Genomic DNA, 19,803 nt, shown 5'->3' on the forward strand with positions numbered 1-19,803 from the left:
ACAGAACAGCCTAAGCTCTGAGGGCAGTTACCTACCATCTCCTGGGACCGTCTGTGCTGTAAACTGATGGCATTCAGCATTTCACAGAGCTGGACCATAACCGCAGCCCAGATTTTGCCATCCTTATTCACACACTGCAGCATCAGTGATACCAACAGGAGGTTGGGAAAGGGAACTTGAGCAGTTCCTATGCTGAGCAGCTGGCTGAAGTCCTTGTTTCTACAGTGAATGCCCTGACTTCACAAATGAAACCCTGCCAGATGCATGAAATTTCACATTAAGCAAGGACAGTCTTTTTCACGTATTCTTTTCTCCGCTCAAAAGCCTCTTTCTACAGTGCTGTTCACAAAAGCACTCACACATGTCCCATTAGCCCAAGTTTTGACTGCGAGCAGAAATACTCTGATCATAAGTTGATTGCAAACTACCTCAAAAACCAAAGCCATTGTCACTATCTCTATTTTACACTGAGAGCCAAGGGAAATGCTCAAGGTCATCCGAGCCAGTGGCAGAGCTGTGAAGAGTCCGGTTCCTCCACTTAAACCACTGGGAGATGGTTAGTATTATTTACAGAAGTCTCCATTTGGCATAGCACTTACTCACATGCAAGCATGTACTTGCAGGAGTGGGATTTTACGGCAATTAGTCACTGCAGATATTTATCAACAACAGCTGTAAAAATTATCTCATTTTTAACTCAAAATGACAAGTAATTCAGAACCACAGAATACCTTGCACTTCCATATCACCAAGTTTTTGAATACATGCTAGCGGTATAGCTTCAAGTTTGTGCTTGGTGCATATTTGTACGTTTGCTTTTTTTTTGGTTGTGTGTTTGTTTTGGGTTTTTTTCTTTTAATCAAAAGGTTACTTACCATCTTAGTCACCAAAATCCAAGTATTGAGAGACTTCCATTGTCATAAACAAAAACCTAACCCCATTAAAACTAACCCAATTAAGGAGACTTGTGGCACCATCACACTGATCCTAAGGCAAGGTTTATAGACAAGCCATCCTTTGGTATTCTACCAAGAGGAAATAGGAGTCAGCTCCCTTTGCAGTCATGCATGGAGGGGAAAATGCCAGGAATCTTCTTCATCCCACAAAGCACTGTTAGGGCCAACAATCCAAAGGTTATACTGCTCCCAACACAGAGTTGAGTTTTTCCAGGTATATTTATGCTCAGAGCATCCTGTACTTGTAGCACTGGTTTTGCTTTACTACTAAGCATAAGAGGAGCTAGAATTATTCAATCATTAAATGCAAGCTAGTTGTGAATTTGAAGGCAGAGTATTATTCATGATTACCTCAGAGAAATTATGGAAGCCATGGCAAATATTATACTACTGCACTGGAAATGGATATTAAGCTATGCCCCTTGATGATGTCAAGTGCACCATGCTCCAGCTTTTTATCTCCCACATCTAAGCCTCCCCCCACCCTGAACCAGCAGCCAGCTGCAAATCACAGTGGACTTTGGGAGATATGCTTCTTGTTTGACATGACATCAGTTCAAAGTTATGGTCACTAAAATTAGCACAAAAATTTGTGTGTGCTTGTTTTTTTCCCCTCATGCATCTATGAAAAGCCCAGGCTGGTACACTGTGACCTCCAGGCAAGTTGATGGCATTGCAATAAGGAAGCTGTGCTCTGTTGAGCTGTCACTGCTGTGCACGTTATCCCAACACAGCACTGTTTGCACACATACAAAATGAAAAGCACGAAGTGCCAAACACAGTTGTAGCATGTCAGGCATACGTTGCTTGATGTCATCCAGCATTAACCCAAGTGGAAGAGATGAAAGCAGCAAATCAGTGCACCAACCAAGACTACTATATTCAGTCATTAGAAAGAAATTACCAATGAAACAGGGGATAGCCATGACAGGATCTCACCTGGAGCCAGACTTAAATCTCTTGGGACGTGATTCTGCTAAGCACTGTGTGTTCCCAGCAAAGCCAACGTGAGTGTAGGGTGCTTGGTCCCCCCAGTATCAACCTCTTGGCAGGAAATGCTTTGAGAGCTCAGTCATGCTTCACTCCATAAGGATCTGTCTTATTTGGTGGCTTAAGTGAGAACAGAACTAGGGCACCAGTTAAAAATAAAGTAAGATGAAGAGGTGGAAATCCAATGTATTTGCTGTGGAATAAGAAGTGCAGCTGTTTTGTGTTTTTCCCTTAAATTACAAATGAGTTTTACCAGACATCTCTATTAGCACAGACCAGCTCTGAGAGTAAACAGGGACTTCAGGATTTCAGTCTGATCCCTCAAGCCCTTACTCATTTGTACGCAACATCTTTAACAGACAATGCCAAAGACAGTATGGAAAACAGAAGTGTAGTACGAGTACTTCAAAATTGTTTTTTTTGTAGTTTCACGGGCATTTCATTTTACTTAACAAATTCTGAAGAGCTGTCAAAATGAGGCAAGAGAATTACATGGATTTCTCCTCCCCTGCTCTCCTGGCCCTGATTTCAGAGCCATTCAGTGATGCAAAATAATGCAAGAATCTAGTGTTTCATAGTATTTCAGCTCACAGGTGAAAATGCTGAGAAGGCCCAGTATTATGGTTCCCTGAGGTATAAACAAAATAAAAATGAAATACAGTCACAAATATGATGACTCACAGTTTTTTCTAGCAGTATTCCAGGCTTGACATGCAGTAACCTGATGATAATGAATGGATTTATTGACACCACAACCTTCCAGTTACATAGGGGGCTGTCTATCGAGGTTGCAAATTAACCGTGCAGTGGACAAGAGCACCCACATGATAGCTTTCTTCAGAGACTCTCTCTTCATTGTGGTCTTTCTAGTAAAGATTATTGATTCATATACCTCAAGAGCACAGCTGAAGTACTTCCAGGGCTGGGTTGGCTGTAAAAGCAGCTTAGTGACTTTCATATGATGTGAAACCTGCACTAATACTCTCTCCTAGATCCCAGCTGACTGCATGAATAAGTGGCTCACATTTCCTTGCCTTGTTGGTGTGTCCAGGGACTACAGTGACCCTATACAGTCAGCGGACCTCAGGGTGGCAGCAGCCTGGAGAAAGTTTCCTACTCGGCATCTCTGCATTATACCCAACACTGCTTTGAGGTCCTAGATGGTTTGCTAATTGCAGGGCAGAATGGTATGAATTCACAAGCACAGTTTGGGCCTGGGGTTGCAACCAGCCTTATAAACTCTCCTGAGCCCTGGAGCACACAGTGCAGAAAAGCCCACATGCTCAGCAGGAATCACAAGTGTTTAGCAGGGCTTACTAGCCTCAGCTTAGGGCAGGCAGCCTCCTGGACTGGCTGCATTTGCAGTCAAACTGGTAAATCAACACCACACTCCTTGAACTCCCATTATTAAGGCATTTCCATTATCAAGAACATCACAGCTTCCATCGCCCGTGAGAGCAGAGAGATATCTGGACTGTAGGAGAGCTGCACATTTAATTTTTGTGCTTTTTTCTGCAGGTGCAGTGTCTTTCAGCAAATGAGCAACATCCTCATTGAAAAGAGAGATGAAGAATATATAAAGCAACTTTGTTAAATTAAAAAGGAAAAAAAAAGACACTAAGTACACAGGATAGACTAGCACAACATAGCTAAAGTACCAACTGCCAAGTGTTCGGCACAATGCAATTCCCAAGTGGGTAACTAGATCTTCATGTCTTTTACCACTGCATGGTCTATTTTCTGTTCAATGCTTGCAACTCCCATTAACGTTAATGAGTATGCATATGTGCCTTGAGGGCAAGAACATACTCCCTCTGTGGCTTCAAAACTTGTTTATAAATCCCTCCAAAAATCACATTGTGTTCATTGTTCTGCGCAGAAAGCTATTATAACAGCTATAAGAACTGCTGCTTTCATTCCTCCCTTTCCTCATGCCCTCCCTTATTTGAGGGACGAGAAAACAGACCTGAAAAGATGAAGGGCTGGAGGAGATGGTATGCACAGGAAAGTAACCCAGCTCTGAGAGCTGCAATCTGAAAACTGACTTGCTGCAGGGAGGGGCAAACTGAAATCTCAGCAAAACCAAAGAAAACCAAACCCCCAAACACTGAAAAACTACCACTACCACCACCACCCCCAAAAGCAAAGCCTTTGCAAATCTCTAAGCTATTAAACATTAGAGATTAGACCGAAATCTTTGCCACATCCTTCCCGCTAGAGTGCAGGTCAGTGGGAACAAGCTGCTTTGGCAACTGAAGGGGCCAAACACAGCTGCCTTTGCGTGAGCAGAGGCACTGCTGGGCACAGTCCCACAGCAAAGGCAGGCCAGTGCTGCCCTCCAGCCTTCTAACCACTGCAGCAGCGAGGAGGCTTTCGAGATGCAGGCCTGAACAAAGGGAAAGTGCTGGGTTTCTAGTAGGGACTGCATTGCTCTAGTGCTGCTGAAGGCACCTTATCCATCCCAGTGCCACCTGGACCCACAGGGCAGTTCTCCGGAGTCATGTACGGTAGTTAAGAGCCAACTCCACCTCACTCTGCTGACAACAGGGCAAGTGTCTTAGGATGCTGGCTCCGACTTTTCCTCCATCATTGCCAACTGTCTTCTCCCAATGTGCACAGCTTCAAGTTAAGCCCCCTCAAGCCTCACAGTCTGCAAGAGGTACATAACAGTGTACAAAAAATAATGGGTAATGCAGCAGTAAGATCGAGAATCAGATTAAAGTATGTGGAGGAAAACAGATGCTGCTTTACACATACCTGAATACCAGCTTGCATTATATCTATATAGCTAACGTGAACACTAGCTGCAGCTTTTCATGGGTCAAAATGCTGTGGCTTGAAATACAGAACAGGCTGTAGGAAAGAAGAAAATGAGCTAAAAAACCATACGGTGCACAACATGTAAGCACTTGGGCCTCGCAGTCGCCATGACACATGGGTGCTCCAGCCGAGCGCCTGGCTGAGGAGCCCATACCTTGGGAGGATGCCTTGGAGGCTGGACCTCAGGAGGCAGCACGGCCCATGCTCCCGCAGGCATGCAGCCAGCCCTGCCCCTGTTCTCAGACCCACACCCCGCCACTGCAGCAGCAACGCAGCCCACAGTGATGCCTGGCCCTCACTAAGAGGAAGCGCACTGCAAGAGCCATCCGCACAAGTCTTGTTCTCGCTATGCAGGGCTGACAGGCTTTGCCACAGGATGCTTCTGCCCAGACCTCCCCACCCCACTCCCCTGCCACAGCTCCTGCCCAGCAGCAGGGTGGTGCAGCAGCACCCATGTCTCAAAGACGTGTCCCTAAAATATCGCATTCAGCTACCTCAGCACTGGGTTGTCACATCTGGCAGGAGGCCAAGCAAACAGCCCAGAAGCAGTAGCATCTTAAACTGCCCATAGCTATACCCACCAGAACTCATCTTTCAGGCCCCTTCGACTCATTAGGTCTGAACAGGGCTCATTAGGGATATTTCTTCCTTTAGTAGGCACGGATGAAAAGATGTGGGAATAAGATCTGGCTATAAGGAAGGACATGACGTGGTTACTGCAGAGGACACTATTCAAAGTTCAGGTTAAATACATTATTCTCTAAGGTAGGAAATAAAAGGAAACCAGCACCACACAAAACCAGCAAAAGCACTAAATCCCTTTATTCCAAGTTCTGTTTAATGAGAGTAGCAAAAGTTCAAGTATACAATGCAGAGTCGCCAGTCTAGCTGACAGAAAACTAGATTTATGAGAGACCAGCTAGACTGCAACCCCCAGTTACAGTTACTGTAATTGCTTTTCTCCAGATGAAAATTTTCCTTACAGTTTGCCCACCTCTAGAGATTGCTGAGTAACAGACAGAGGCTTCCACTGCATGGGCTTAGAAAGCAGCAAGAAGGATATCTTCTTCCACACGTGACACTCAAAAGGAAAACACTAAACAAATTGAGTGGGTTCAAGAGGTGGGAATCCCTGCAAACATTTTCATGTATTAGACCTAAACTTCCCATGGGCTCTGGAAGGAGCAAAATTGCAACCACGAACAGCATTTTGAAAATGCTACTGTGAGTTTTAATTTGCATTTGTGTGCACATGTTTGCATGTGCATGCAAGCACACACAACTTGCATTTTCATTACACATGTGTATATTATGTATACATAAATTACATTATATTATATATAATTTATATGCATATATTTATATAATGGAGCCATCATCGATATTACTAAACAGAATTTTAACGAGTTGACTTTCAAAATGCAATGCACTAACACCTCTTCATTTATGTTTGCACTGCAGTAGATCCATAAGCTTTTGTGGTGGACATGCAGTGATCATATCAAAAAACACTGCTTGAAGCTGGTTACATTCACCAATTAGACTGTTTTATTAATTCCTTTTTCTGTAAGATTGGGCACATCAATTAATTAAACTCCTGCATCTTCTCAATAAAGAGCCTTTCAGGATCAAGATTAGATATGCCTTCCACACTGAAATATTATTTAAAATTACCCTTTTCAGTTCACTTCTCACTTCCAACGTGTGATGTATGGGGCATAGCTACATTTGTTTGCTGTTCCTACCAGAGTTTGAAAACTCTGCAGAAAAGACAACCCACGTTTTTAAAAACAACTTTCTAGAAATCTGTCATGGAGGAAAAATGCATTGGGGGGAAGGTGTGCAGTGGGTGCATATGAGAGGTAGCCGAAGAGTAAAGAAGGAATACTGAAGCATAAGCAGGGACACAAAAGTGTGGAAACACAGCAACAAAATTAAAGTCAAGTTAAGGAAAATGAGGCCTTCAGGCTGGAGAGTGCTCTTTCAGGCAGAGCTAAGGTAGACTGGGATAAAACACACAAACCAAAGTGTTATCATGCTGCTGCATGGTGAGACAGGGTTAATATGTGTTGTCGCAACTTAAAAGAAGATTCTCATGATCCCACAAATTTGCAAGCAAGAGGACTTATAGGACAAGTGTACAGAGCTGGTGTGGCTGTTACTGATGTTATTTGTACTTCAGGAGGAAAAGGTCTTTCAAGCTTATGACCAAATTTCTTCTGCCACTTCTGCAGTAAAATCAGACTCATATTCAAAATATAATCTAATGTTATGGTAGTTATTATGATGGGATGGATTCAATATTTTGACTTTACGATGATCAGAAAAAAAGCTACCATCAGTAACTGCTTTTGTTTGTATAAACTGGATCATTATCAAAAAACAAAATGTAAACATGTTTAATAAAAATGAGTGGTGAGGCTGTCCCTGGTTGCCTAGGAAATGTAGCAAATTCCTTTTCAAAGGACTGACAGGGTCAGACAATAAACATTATAGTCTGAATTACTCTGCATTGCCATAAAAAAAAAAAAAAGAACTGGGAACAATTTTGTGACAACTCCTTTGTAGAGATTCCACAATAACTGGTGGAGAAAAATAGGGGGTTTCATCATTGTTTTCCATAGTCCCTGGAAAAAGCTGTAGCCATTCAGCCTGCAAATCCACAAGTACATGCAAATGTGTGAGACGCATATACAAATATTTGGGTTCAGTACAGACAACAGTGACTGAAAGTTAAACCTGCATGTTCTTGGACTTGAGCTTTCAAAGACCTCCCTAGGAGAACATGGATATTGTACCCTATGGACTATCTCACCTGAAATTGGAAAGATACAGGTTTACAATTTCTTGAATTCAAAAACTACTACTAGAATGAGAACTACTAGATATGGGAAAACTTAACCACTTGCACATAAAAAACAGACTGGCAGAATCAGAGCTTCACAGGTTTCTTTGAGCTAGACACAATTTCAGGTACTAAATTTGCTGGGAATTAATTGTAGAGCAACAGTAACAATTTTATATTCTGTGACAAAGTTGGTTTAATATTTGTATCAAATCAATACTGCAGATAATGAACTTTGACTTTCATCTGGTTCTGCTCGTCGTTAGATGTCCTTATCAATGTACAACCACAGTTTTTATATAAGCACTCCTATGCTAGCCAGATGATGACTGTGAAAATTCTCTCATCAAAACAAACATGTTATCTTGGAGTGCACAGGTGATAACAAAGACCCTGCTGGTAACAGCAAAGCATTTTAGAAATCCAGCCTGTTCATCCAAACACCATATTGTACCACTCTTGAGTATATCTCAGACTTTAAAATTTGACTGCTTGCTTCAAAAAACCCCTACAATCTGATCTTACTTCCTATGCATCAAACTCTTTGGTGAAACCCCTGTAAGTGTGGTACATATAAAACCAGACACATACAAACAGGGCAGATATTCTGAACACACAAAACCAACGGTATGGTTAAAGGGTTCTGTAAATTTAAAATCTCCAGGAACTTCTTTGTGATAGTCTAAAAGTGCCCATTGCTGCACTACATATAAACCAGCAGACTGAATATAATACAGGTCATATATTAAGTATTACAGAGATTCTCAATATTACATAAAAGGCATTTAGTCACACTAAAAGGTAACATTTAGGTATTACCTTTTATGCTAGTGATGGAGTATTACTCATTCATCAGTTCTTTCCAAAGATCTTGCTATGAATATTCAGCTTTTGATTATAAAAATGAATCCAAGGCACTCTGCAATACTTAGTACTATGGTGTAGTAGTACCATTGCCATACAGATTATCCAAAGTGAACACTGCTACAATACCATGTGTACCACTTGTAACCATCATGCGATCAGATAGATCAAGCTCAACCTGCGCAGAGTGGGAGGAGGTAAAGTGGTGCTTGGCCTTGGAAACAGAAATGTCAAACAATTTCAGACTTTGAAATCTGTCAGAATGGGCATGACTACATATTATGTCCTTGGTGTCAAGTATCAGATGGCAGGAGGAGATGAGGGAAAGGACGCAGAATTTTCAGAACCTTCTGTAATAATAATGCTGGAGATCTAGTTTCATGAGGACACAGTCTGCTTAAGGAGTCTGCCATAACTTCTGTGAGATTGGCAAAATACTTGGATGTATTTTGATTATCACTATCATTATTATTATTGCTACTTTAAGGCTGTCAAAGTCTCTTGCTTCTCAGTAAATGAGGAAAAGGACCGGGGAATAGATGTAAACCAGACCTAATTCCTAATCATCCTGGAGATAATGCCAAGGTCAGCTACACCAATAAGCACAATATACTGTGCAACTCAATGCACACTTGCAGGAATATTCATTAAACAAGTTGGAAAATGTCAGAGCCTATCTTACTGCACTGCCTACACAACAAACTTCATTTAGCCTTAGTAATTCTGATTGTGCAGACTCAGGAAGAAAGAGTGCTAACATATATTAAAGAATTATAAAAATATTTGAAAATATGGTATTTTTTAAAAGAACTTTTGAGTAACTTAAGAGCTCCTGCTTTTCACATCAGAGCATATCAGACCGAGAATTTTGTGCTGTGCATTCTCTTTTTGTATTAAATGAAAGACTTGAAAGACCTTCTGATATGAGATTTTAAATCTGTGGCACAAATCTGAATCATTTCTATGTAGGCTTTAGTCCAGTAAAATTGTGGTAAGCTGCTTTTATTAAGGGCAGCTACTTAATGCTTGGATTTGTCATGTTAGTTGGTTCAGTAGAGTTGATGTAATAGTCACTGTAAAGGACAAGCTATGGAAGTAATGGTAAATGTCACATGCAAAATAACTACCAACAACAGCATAAATAAATCTACAGTTTTGTTCAGTGTTTGTGTTCAACCTCACAATTGCAGACGTATGTGCCACCCGTTGAATTACACACTCCTTTGCACCTTTGTGATCACTGACGAGTTTTTAAAATCAGATTTGCTTAAAAGGAGTTGTAGCATGAATGTAACTAACGTATTCCTGGCCACAACAACAAGCAAAAAGGATATGCACTAAGACCACAACATACTGTACAGGATGTCAAAACTCATATGTAACATAGCAGTGGGAAAGACCAGCACTGATCAAAACCATTTGTCCCTAAGGGTTCCTTCTTACAGTTCACACTGTGAAGCAGAGTCATCCTGATCTCTCCTAGCGGGGAGTACAGCTGGTCCTACTGCTGCACAAAATGCATTTCCAGCATGGAAGAAAGAAAGGAGAAGATCCCTAGAGCGTTAGCTCATCTTTAGTAGTTCAGAGTAAGGAAGCGATATCCTTATTCAACACATTTCTTTCTTTTCTTTTGAATGCTGCATTGGCTGAAATGTAACTGGGAGGAATGGGAAGAGAAAATGTAGACTCATGTGCAAACAGAAGCTTTGGGTAATACATTATATCATCTCGGGTACAATTTTTACCATTGGATGGTAAAAATCTCCTTGCTGTAGATTTTCAGGGCCACACAGTATTCTTTTTAATAATTTCTGCCCTTCACTTCTTTGTTGAGGAGGACCCTTTCCAAAGCTCTGGTTTGCACAGTACTAGTGATATGTGAGCGGTCCTTGGCTGGCATGCAGGTAACATTGTCCTACATGTCATCTGGTAGCAATCCTTTTTTCCCTTCATTTTGAATAAATTCAACTCATTCCCCAGGCTATAACCAGGCCATATAAGTGGTAAGGTTCTGTGAGAAATGTCAAAGGTCGGCAATTACCCACTGGTCCAAAATTTAGAGAACAGTGATCTAGGATATCTGTGCTGACACTGTTACGCAGATGGGGAAACATACAGGTAATTCTTAAATGCAAGATTATCAACTGGATAATCTTAACACTGGGTCATGAAAAACCTTTTCTCAAAAGAATTATAGTGTTTACCTTCAGTCCTGTCCGGTAGTTTCCCACTTTTACTTGTTGTTCCAGTGTTGACTGTTTCAGATGAGGTGCTCAGTTTGGTGTTGGGGTCTCTCTTAGGTTTTGGAGGCGGCTGCTTACGAGAGCTGCTACTTTCATCATCGGTTCCTCCAACAGAATGAAGAGACTGGGATCTCACGGTAAAGCCACTGGAGCAAGGATGTGGCAGTCTGTCCTGAGGAGCAGGCATTGTCATAAATCCCATGCGGAAATGCTTCCCCACATAGCTTCCTTCATTTCCTCTCACTACCTCTCCACCTATGCTGTAAGAGAAAATATGCATATAAGTAAATGATTCACCTTTGCCTGAACTGTACCTGGAACCAGGGTCTCAGTTCTGCCTGTGATGAGCAGACTGTACTTTTGAATTTAGAAACAAGCAATGCTCTTATCTTTTCTTAAAACAAGATGACTACTAAAATAGTCTATTTTTCAACATAAGTTGCCAACAACTGAAACACAGATATACCGCTATGCACTCACTTAAAATTTTACAAGAAGAAATTGAGAAAAGCTTTTGTTCAGGTTTCATAGCATTGTGACTAGAAATTTTCTATAGAACAAATTTCAAACATCGGAAGTCAGAACCAAGTTTTCAGGAAGACAAGAGACTATGAGTAGGGCAAAGAATACTGCTTTAGAAATGCAACATCGTGTATTGATCCACACTCCCCCGCACTCATCTTTGACTACAGACACTCATGTACCTCGGGAAACAAAGCTTTTGCAGTCCAATCAATCATTTCCCTTCAGATTAAAGAATTGTAAGAGAAAGAAATGCTCTAAAAATTACTTGGATATAGGAAACTGAACATTATCGTCTCATCAAATCCATGTGAAGCTGCAACATGAGCAGCATCAGACTAGTAAGATACAGAAGCAGGAGATGGAAAGGCAACGGGCTGTGGGACACCAGGAAGAAAATAACCTCCAACCATTCAGAAACACAGCTATAGAAGAAGGAAAGCTCAGCTGAAACAAGTGCTGTCATAACAAGTACTACATTGTACTGTGGATGGCAGGACGGAGAACCTGGTATTATTCCTGCTACTCATGCATGCTTATCAGTTCTGCAAAACAGCTCTTGCTGATGCTTATACTGTAAACCTAGAGCACATTTCAATTAAGGCAATTCAGTGGACTATGCAAAGAAACTCAGCAACACACACAGGTCAACATGGGCCTGTTTTCAAGGAGGTTTGAAATGGTACCACTGTGGGCATGTAGAAATGTCAGTATGAGAACTGTTAAGTCCCGGAAAGCCCTAATTTCCTCCTGTTTCTCCTTCACACGGCATGAAGCTCTAAGCAGGGTCAGTCTGCTCCTCTAAGTTTCCTATGCAATGTTGCCTTGGGCTGGTGCAGTTTATTTGGTGCTGGAACACACTTCCTTCTTTAAAAGACAAGAACATTTTGCAATGGTTCATGTGAAGAGTAAGGTCACTTCATTCCCTGATACTGTCCCCATCTTCATTGTAGGTAATATACAAGCTGTATCTAATTGTCCTAAAAGCATCAGATTGGCACCACGCAACGCAAAACTTTATGCGTGATAAAGCAGAACCTTTGTGTGCTTACTACCATCCTTGCATTTTTATTTAATTTCAACTAGTGGAGAGGTCCACTTCCCAAATTGGTAACAACTGAACAGGTGTAACTGAACATGTGCCACTTTCCAGGGGCACTGACACCTACCTGCACATGTACACACACACATGCACACATGCATGCCATGCATATGCACACACACTGATCCATGTTCATAACCAACTTATTACCAAGTCCTAACTGGCATCAATTCCAGAGGGATTTGCAGCCAGAAAGATCAAAAGGTAGAATTCATTAATTTGAAGATTAATAAAAAACCTGTAGCTAATTTAAATGATTAACTATGCCTCTACTAATCTTTCATAAATTGTTCTGAAAATAATATAATCCTCTGATGCTGGACTATGAGAAGGGTCTGTCACATTATTTAAAGAAGATTACTATCCAAACATGCTGAAGAGTGCAGCTAGGGAGTCTGCTTCCTTCCTTAAGTCCATTGGATAAATCACATTTAGCAAACAAAATTTCAGTTCGCCATGTCTCTGACATTAAAATTCTTATCAGGTTACATTATTTAATTAGTGCATTTACTTCACTGCTGTGTGGAGGTGTTTAAAACACACACTATAGAACAGATTCTGTTCTGGATAGACTTGCACAAATTCCACTGAGGTGATAGGATTCACCCTTTTCCTAAGAATGCACAGAACTGCATTTATATAAAGCACGTTTTTTTTGCCAAATTGCTGCATCTTGTATTCCAGAAATAAAAACTTTCAAAATATAAGTCCAGCGGCTAAATGCACTATCTCATTAAACAATTAAATCACATCCTTTCTTTTTCCCTCCCTTCCCATAACTTTAATTCTTTACTGAATTCCTTTCAACATCACAGATGAAAACCTGTCTTACCTGCTTCCTACACTTACTCCAGAATAAACAGCCTATAGCCAGGTCAGAGGGAGGTTGAAGGTACAGATGGGAACAGACCTTGCTGTTCCGCTTCATGGCCGAAGTAGATCTGGTCCTGCTTTTCTACATCCTCTGCTCAGATACTAGACAAAAACAGCAGGACACCATTTTCCTCTTTTCAGCCATGTTTAAAAGAGAGTCCATTTCTCTTTGAGCATAGGATCCAACCTTCAGCTGATGGTTAGGCACTGTAAATCCCAAGCTGAAGAAGACTAGCCTCTAATTCTTGTTCGTGGACCCTGGTCATCGACCAGGATCACGAAAGGCTTAGGTTTGTTACTTATCCCAGTAGCGATTCCTGAGTGTTGGGCAGTGGGTGTTTCCTAGCATAGCTTGACTAGCAAGTGGCAAGCGTAACAATGGATGGAGTGCCAAGTTCACATCTCATTAATACAGACTGAAATCCACCGTGGTGCAAAGAGAAAGGAGTCACTCCAGAGCATAAGCACAAAAGCAGGACGGCAGATTTTGAATGTGGCATCCCCTACTCTCAGGCAGCAGCATTCTGAAGCTCCATTTGGACTTGTGCAACACAGCTTCGCAATGCACAGTGCTGCTGATGTTACATCATGAAACGAGACAGAATTAAAGGATTTATTTATATACTCCTCCTGCTTGCAACCACAGGAGTTGGCTGGGACTGGTGTATGTCTCACTACAGCACAACAGGCCAAGAAAGATTTATACAAACCTTGCTGCATAAATGACTACAGAGATGGCGAGGGAAAATAACTGTGTAGATCTCACTCCATTATTTCTGACAGGAAAGAGCCTCTGTGCTCCTCATTGTACTGATAATGAGGTCTATCTCATTTCAAACTGTATTATGTAAGTTGCTGCAAGTATTACACAGTTTATTAATATATATGGAAATACAGATTTGGATTATTCCTCTGGGAAGTTTCAGTTTGAACTTGGCCAGGTTCAACTGCTTCTCTGACAGAGAATTATGTACACCATTCAACTAACTGTTAAAAATGCAAGACATTTGTCTACAAAGAGAGACATGAATTATACAATAACAAAATTAATCATACGATCATTCATGTTACACACAGCAAAGCTGACTTTGTGCTGAAAATGCACCTTGGCATCTGCCTAGGTGTAGTGACTGATGCTGCAGTGGATAGAAAAAAGGGCAGCGCAGTGAGGTTGGCTCCAGACACCCTTAAGAAGAGTGTTCTGAAGCAACTCTCCTTTCAAAAACATCTTACAGGGCTTCTCTAAAGTCTACCTAACAAGTCTGATATAGACCATCGAGTGCTGCGATTACACGCTCCCTCCTTGGGTACACTGGAAGATAAGCGAGCTACCCATCCCTCTTCCTCTTCCACACAGTACTGGAATTGAATCGTTACAACATATACCCAAATGGCTGGACCTGCCTTAAATCAGTAATAGTGGATTTCAGCTTTCATTTCTAAAATATGAACAAGAGCTCCAACTGATGGACCTGATGTGTCTTGTTATACCTCCAATACAGGTTTTATCTGTCAGCTGAGATTTCTGAGGTCAGAACTGGGCTAGCATAAAGCCATACTGACCTTGCTGTTCCTACCTGCAGTATCAGCCTGCCTGCATGTAAGCTGTAATCATCACAGTTCTGGACACATTACAGCTCAGTTTATTGTGCTCTGCCTGCTCTATTCTATCAAGTAGATACTGGACCATTGACGAAACTACAGCATAGAATAACTGAAATGTTTATGTGTTTGAAGAACTACTGAGGGGAAAGTCTTTTGTATTATTCATTTTGTTACACATCCCAAGAGGGCAAGTTAAAGAGGAAGGCTAAATGTTAAAAATGAACACAGAAAATACTCTAAATGAACAGAGCACAGGCAAGGTCATTTCTACCTTGCTTTGCCGTGAGTCATAATGTTTCTGTTGACTAGGAATATATTCTCAAGTTGTTAAGTTAGAAAACTAAGAAAAAGAACTTCTCATCACATTGCTGAAAAATATATGACAAAGAAAAAGTATCCAGAGACTGCCTGCCTCAATGGGTGTGGTCTTTTTAATTTGCATTGTTCCTACTTAGCATTGCAAATAACAGTTTTAATTTGCTGTGAAGTTTCATTACTTGGTCCAGGCAGAAACTGAATTAGTTCCTGTAAAACAAATTAATAGTTGTGTGAAAACTTTTGTTTCACTTGGTGTTACTGCTTTAACCATAAACAACGTGTAATATTCAATCCCTCAGTGCAGTTATAAAGAGTAGGAGAATTCTTGGGAATATCTAAGTCCCATAAAGTCAGAATACCTTACAGCTACATTTTCTTCCCAGTCATCTATCTACCTTTGTCCTTGGTATTCATCCAGAAATTTTCTTATCAGTTCAGACTTACATTGGATTAGTTTCACGCCTCAGGCACCAAGAACCACTTGGTAGTTCTCCTCATCTTTGTACAGTTTCTATTTTTTTTTCCTGGGCTCCTTTACATGAGATTTTCTGACTTTTTATCCACAAGTTCAAAAGGCGAACTACACCTGATCGTGAGACTTGACCTCCTAAGCAGGAGGAAGGGGAATGTACTCTGCTGCTGACGTGGCATCTTTGAAAGTATTTTGCCATTTCTTTGCTGTGATACATGCCAGTCTGGGACCACAGCAGGTCACTGTCCTTCTCTGAGTGTTGAAATTCCAGACAACCAGGAGAAGCCACTTCAATAGCAGCTGCTCACTCCTCTTTGTGCTTGTGGAAGACTCAGTCACAGATACTGGTTTGGAAGCTGGCAGAAACTGAGCTGGGAGTCTCTGCAGTCTCCTCTGCAGAAGTGGGGAGACCTATGAATTACAGGGCAAACAATGCACATGGACGACCAGGCCTCTCCACTCTCGGTACCTGCAAACCCACGCAGTGCTACCCTCCCATGACATGCAGGAAATCCATCGGGGAAGCCATCTGAGTCAGAGACTGAAGAAAAGAGAAGTCACAAAATTTAACTGTGGTTACATAGGAAGATTTTTATAAGTCCATCAGAAAAATGACTAATCATCAGCAAAAATACAAAAGGAATAAAAATACCTAACTCAAGGATTGTATATGAGCTGGCTTGATTGAGCAAACAGCAGTTCATCCCGTGTTGCATCTACCATTTTTGGGTTAAGAGAATAGCTACTGTTACTTTAACCACTTCCTTACTCTTACAGCAAGGAATACCCAGCTCCTCTGCTCATATCAAATGTTCTGAGTATAAAGGGCTGAAATGGCTTTGAAATGTCTATTCCCCATCAGAATAAATTATACACACAAATACTAAGGATGACACATTTTACTTTGTATCTGAGAAGCACTTTCAAGATTAGCATAAATTATATTTGTAAATTAGAGGTTGGATGCCAAAAAACAGAAGATATACTATTTTTATCCCCCTAAACATGATTTCAGAAGACCATGAAATGTAATACTGAAGAAAGAAGGGCAGGATCACATTCACGGATTCAGGAACTACACTGTAAGTATGGCTTTACACAAATCTACACCATTTTTATTATAGAAATTAAACAAACAAATTACGTACTTTTCTATTCTTTTTTTAAAATCACACTTTAGAGTTCCCCCTCCTTATTCCCAAGGAATATACATACATGATTTTTTTCTACATTACTTTTCTGAAAGACTCCAAATGACTCATGACAATCTTACATCAAGATCCAGAGGATACTACTACCATCCTTTTAGGTACAGGCTAAAGTGTAAATGATCATGACAAAGGTCAAATTTAGAGTAATTTTGTGCACCTGGAGGACTATCTAAAGTAAGCAGCTGACATGTCTGCACAGCACATCAAACATCTTACCTCTGCCATATGCCTCTGCTTTTGAGGTAGGAGATCAGGCGCTGCTTAAGAAGTCAGGCCTCTCAGGACACAGAATACAGTAGTGCTATAAAATAAAATTATTCTTTTATCACACTTGTCAAACCCACAGGCCCAGGATTTGATCCTGCAAACATGCAATGAGTTGACACTCCCTCTTTGTGTACCTACACTATCACACTGAAATAACTAGGAAGCCTTGCAGAAATTGCTTGTTGATCGCGAATCTGTTCTAAGCAATACCACTTGCAGAGGTGTGCCCACATAGTCCGACACTAGATTATTCCTAGGAAATAATTTTTTCAAGCCAACCTATAAATGTAACAGACCCCTAGCAGCACACTCTGCTGCTGTTGAGAGTCTGGCTCCTGCCATCCACAACAGGACTGAATCTTACATGCAGAAGATTCTCCATATCAAACTGAACCACCACATGTTGTGGCTGCACTGCAAGATTAACTGAGTCCCTGGTAAGCAACCAAAAGACAGCTGTAATTCCTATGCAGTGCACAATGGATGATAAAAGCAAAACTAACCAAGACTGTCCACAGCAGGTTTTCCGTAAGATGCCAGATAACCTAATATCAAATGATGATCTGCTATGCTCCACAGTGAACTATTTTTATAATGCAAAAAGTTGAAAATGCTAGCAATAGTTGGGGTTTTCTGAAAAAAAACCAAAACAAAACAAAACCCAAAAAGAAATCAAAACCAAAACCAAACCGGAAACACTTTATAAGAAACACTGATAAAAACTATGTATGCTATTTTTACAACAAATCTAACATAAGCTAGATAGCTTAGAAAGGAGTAACTGAGGAGTAAGGACCTTTCTGATCCACAGAGAGCTTAACAAAATTGTATTTCATGAGTCTGAACAGAAGTGCAGGTACTACTTCTTATATCCACTGACATTCCTTCTATCTTAAGTAGGCTGCCTCTTAAACTGGGAACTACCAAAGAGTACTGTGGGCTGAACATCCACAATGGCCTGATGTTGCCTTCCTCAGAGGACCAACACTTGCTACTGTATCTGGGGCACAGGGTCTCCAGTGCTCCAGCCCCACGTAGGACTGGTGACTAACTGATGTATATGGAAAGGTCTGTAAGTTCTGAATACAGAGGACACTTAACAGGCAGGAGTGAAAAGTGCTGTGCTTTTATATGACTACAGAAATTTTTAATTTTGCATGGGAGATGCAGAGCTAAAAGCCAGTAAGTGAAAGCTCATATGTTCAGAGTCACCTAGAATTAGACATCAAACATATGCAATGTTTAAACTGAGTGCAAATGCATGTTCACATTAATGGAGTGGGGTTTTGCATCCTGTCAAAAGCGGGTGGAGCTAGAACAAGGCTGTGTTTTTGTCACATTCAGTGGAAAACCACATGGCCCAGACTCCACTCTGCCTGCGCAACTGTGGCTAAGTAAATATTTCAATGAGATACGGGAATAAATTAACATATAAAGTAATTTTTGTGGACTTTTGTAATAAAATGTTTCTTTGGTTTTGAGTCGAAGAGTTGTAATGAAAGAAAAAGCTGTAAAAAATAAAAAAAGCATTTTTATGGATCAGATGCTGGGAAAAGCTTAAACCTGGACAAATGAAAGAATGGTGATTTGTAAACCAAGTGCACTGTGCCTGTTGAGATATTACACCGTGTCTAACCTTTCCAGATTCAGGCTTATTTCAAAGAGTGATTGTACAGATGCTCTTCTGAGTCCCTTGAGCAAACATGACTCTACTTTCCCTTTAAAATCCAAGCTCAAATACAAGGAAATTAAGGTTTTAAATAAAAGCTTCCTATGGCCTGTGGCCCCCAAGAGAAAGGATTTCAATCCTGACCTGGCAGTGAACAGGAAGAAGAAAATTTCATTTTGGAGGACACCCCCCCCCCCCGCCCCAAATTTCACTTAAGTGTGATCCATAGCAAAACATATAGATTTTTTTTGCTCAACTAGTGACCTGAAACTCCAGTTATTCACATAATTCTTCTGATAATATTGCCATTCATAACTCTCAGTTCAAAATATATTCCCTGGGCTGGCTTGTCTCTCTGTTTTCTTTTATAAATGCCATGTAAGTAGGTAAGAAAGGGAGAGGCACTGCCTGCAATAGAGAGCCTGGGAGGAGGTTTCAGTTGCACAGTCACAGTAGGGATGTGACAGGGATGCAGGCTGCAATGAATGGACAGTTTTATGCAAATGCTTGTCTTTTGGCAGCTCTCCACTCCAGATCTGTTATATTCATATAAGGCAATTTTGCCTCCAGACATCTCAGCACATAGCAAAACTCAGGGATTTGCATTCTCTTCAACAGGCATATATGCAAATATTCCAGGTACAGTTTTAGGTACTGCTTTCATACATATTCAGGGTCAGTTTGTAGTTACTAAAAAAGCATCTGCATATTAGCAATTTAAATGGAACTAAATCCATTTTAATCTACAAATTGTATTTTACATTTCTATTTAGGTGGAACGCACAGTGTAAGTTTCTACAAAACAGTGCAAGGCTTATAATGTTGCTGTGTGTTGCACTGGTCTTCCCACAGGAAACAAGAAAATGTAACTTACTGCAGTTTACCCCACCCTAACTACATAAATGCTCTCCTGGATAGGTCACCTTACTGACACAGGTGCTGGAACCCCTAGAAATCTTCACCAGAAAATCCTTTTTTGCACTGGAACAGCCCTGCTGGAGTCCATTGCCTTAACTTCACAGCTAGCATTAATAACCTTGTGCTAT

At 40.9% G+C, this 19,803-nt stretch overlaps 1 protein-coding gene across 1 annotated transcript in view; it reads right to left on the reverse strand.

Annotated features, from left to right (window-relative positions):
* The window catches only part of NYAP2 (neuronal tyrosine-phosphorylated phosphoinositide-3-kinase adaptor 2), a 140,812-nt gene that overhangs the window by 70,677 nt on the left and 50,332 nt on the right, over positions 1-19,803 (reverse strand). Inside the window, exon 2 of the mRNA XM_075031840.1 lies at positions 10,680-10,978. Coding sequence (XP_074887941.1) covers positions 10,680-10,978 — 299 coding nt within the window. The remainder of the gene's footprint in view (positions 1-10,679; positions 10,979-19,803) is intronic.

The sequence above is a fragment of the Buteo buteo genome, chromosome 7, assembly GCF_964188355.1.
Source record: "Buteo buteo chromosome 7, bButBut1.hap1.1, whole genome shotgun sequence".
Taxonomy (NCBI): domain Eukaryota; kingdom Metazoa; phylum Chordata; class Aves; order Accipitriformes; family Accipitridae; genus Buteo; species Buteo buteo.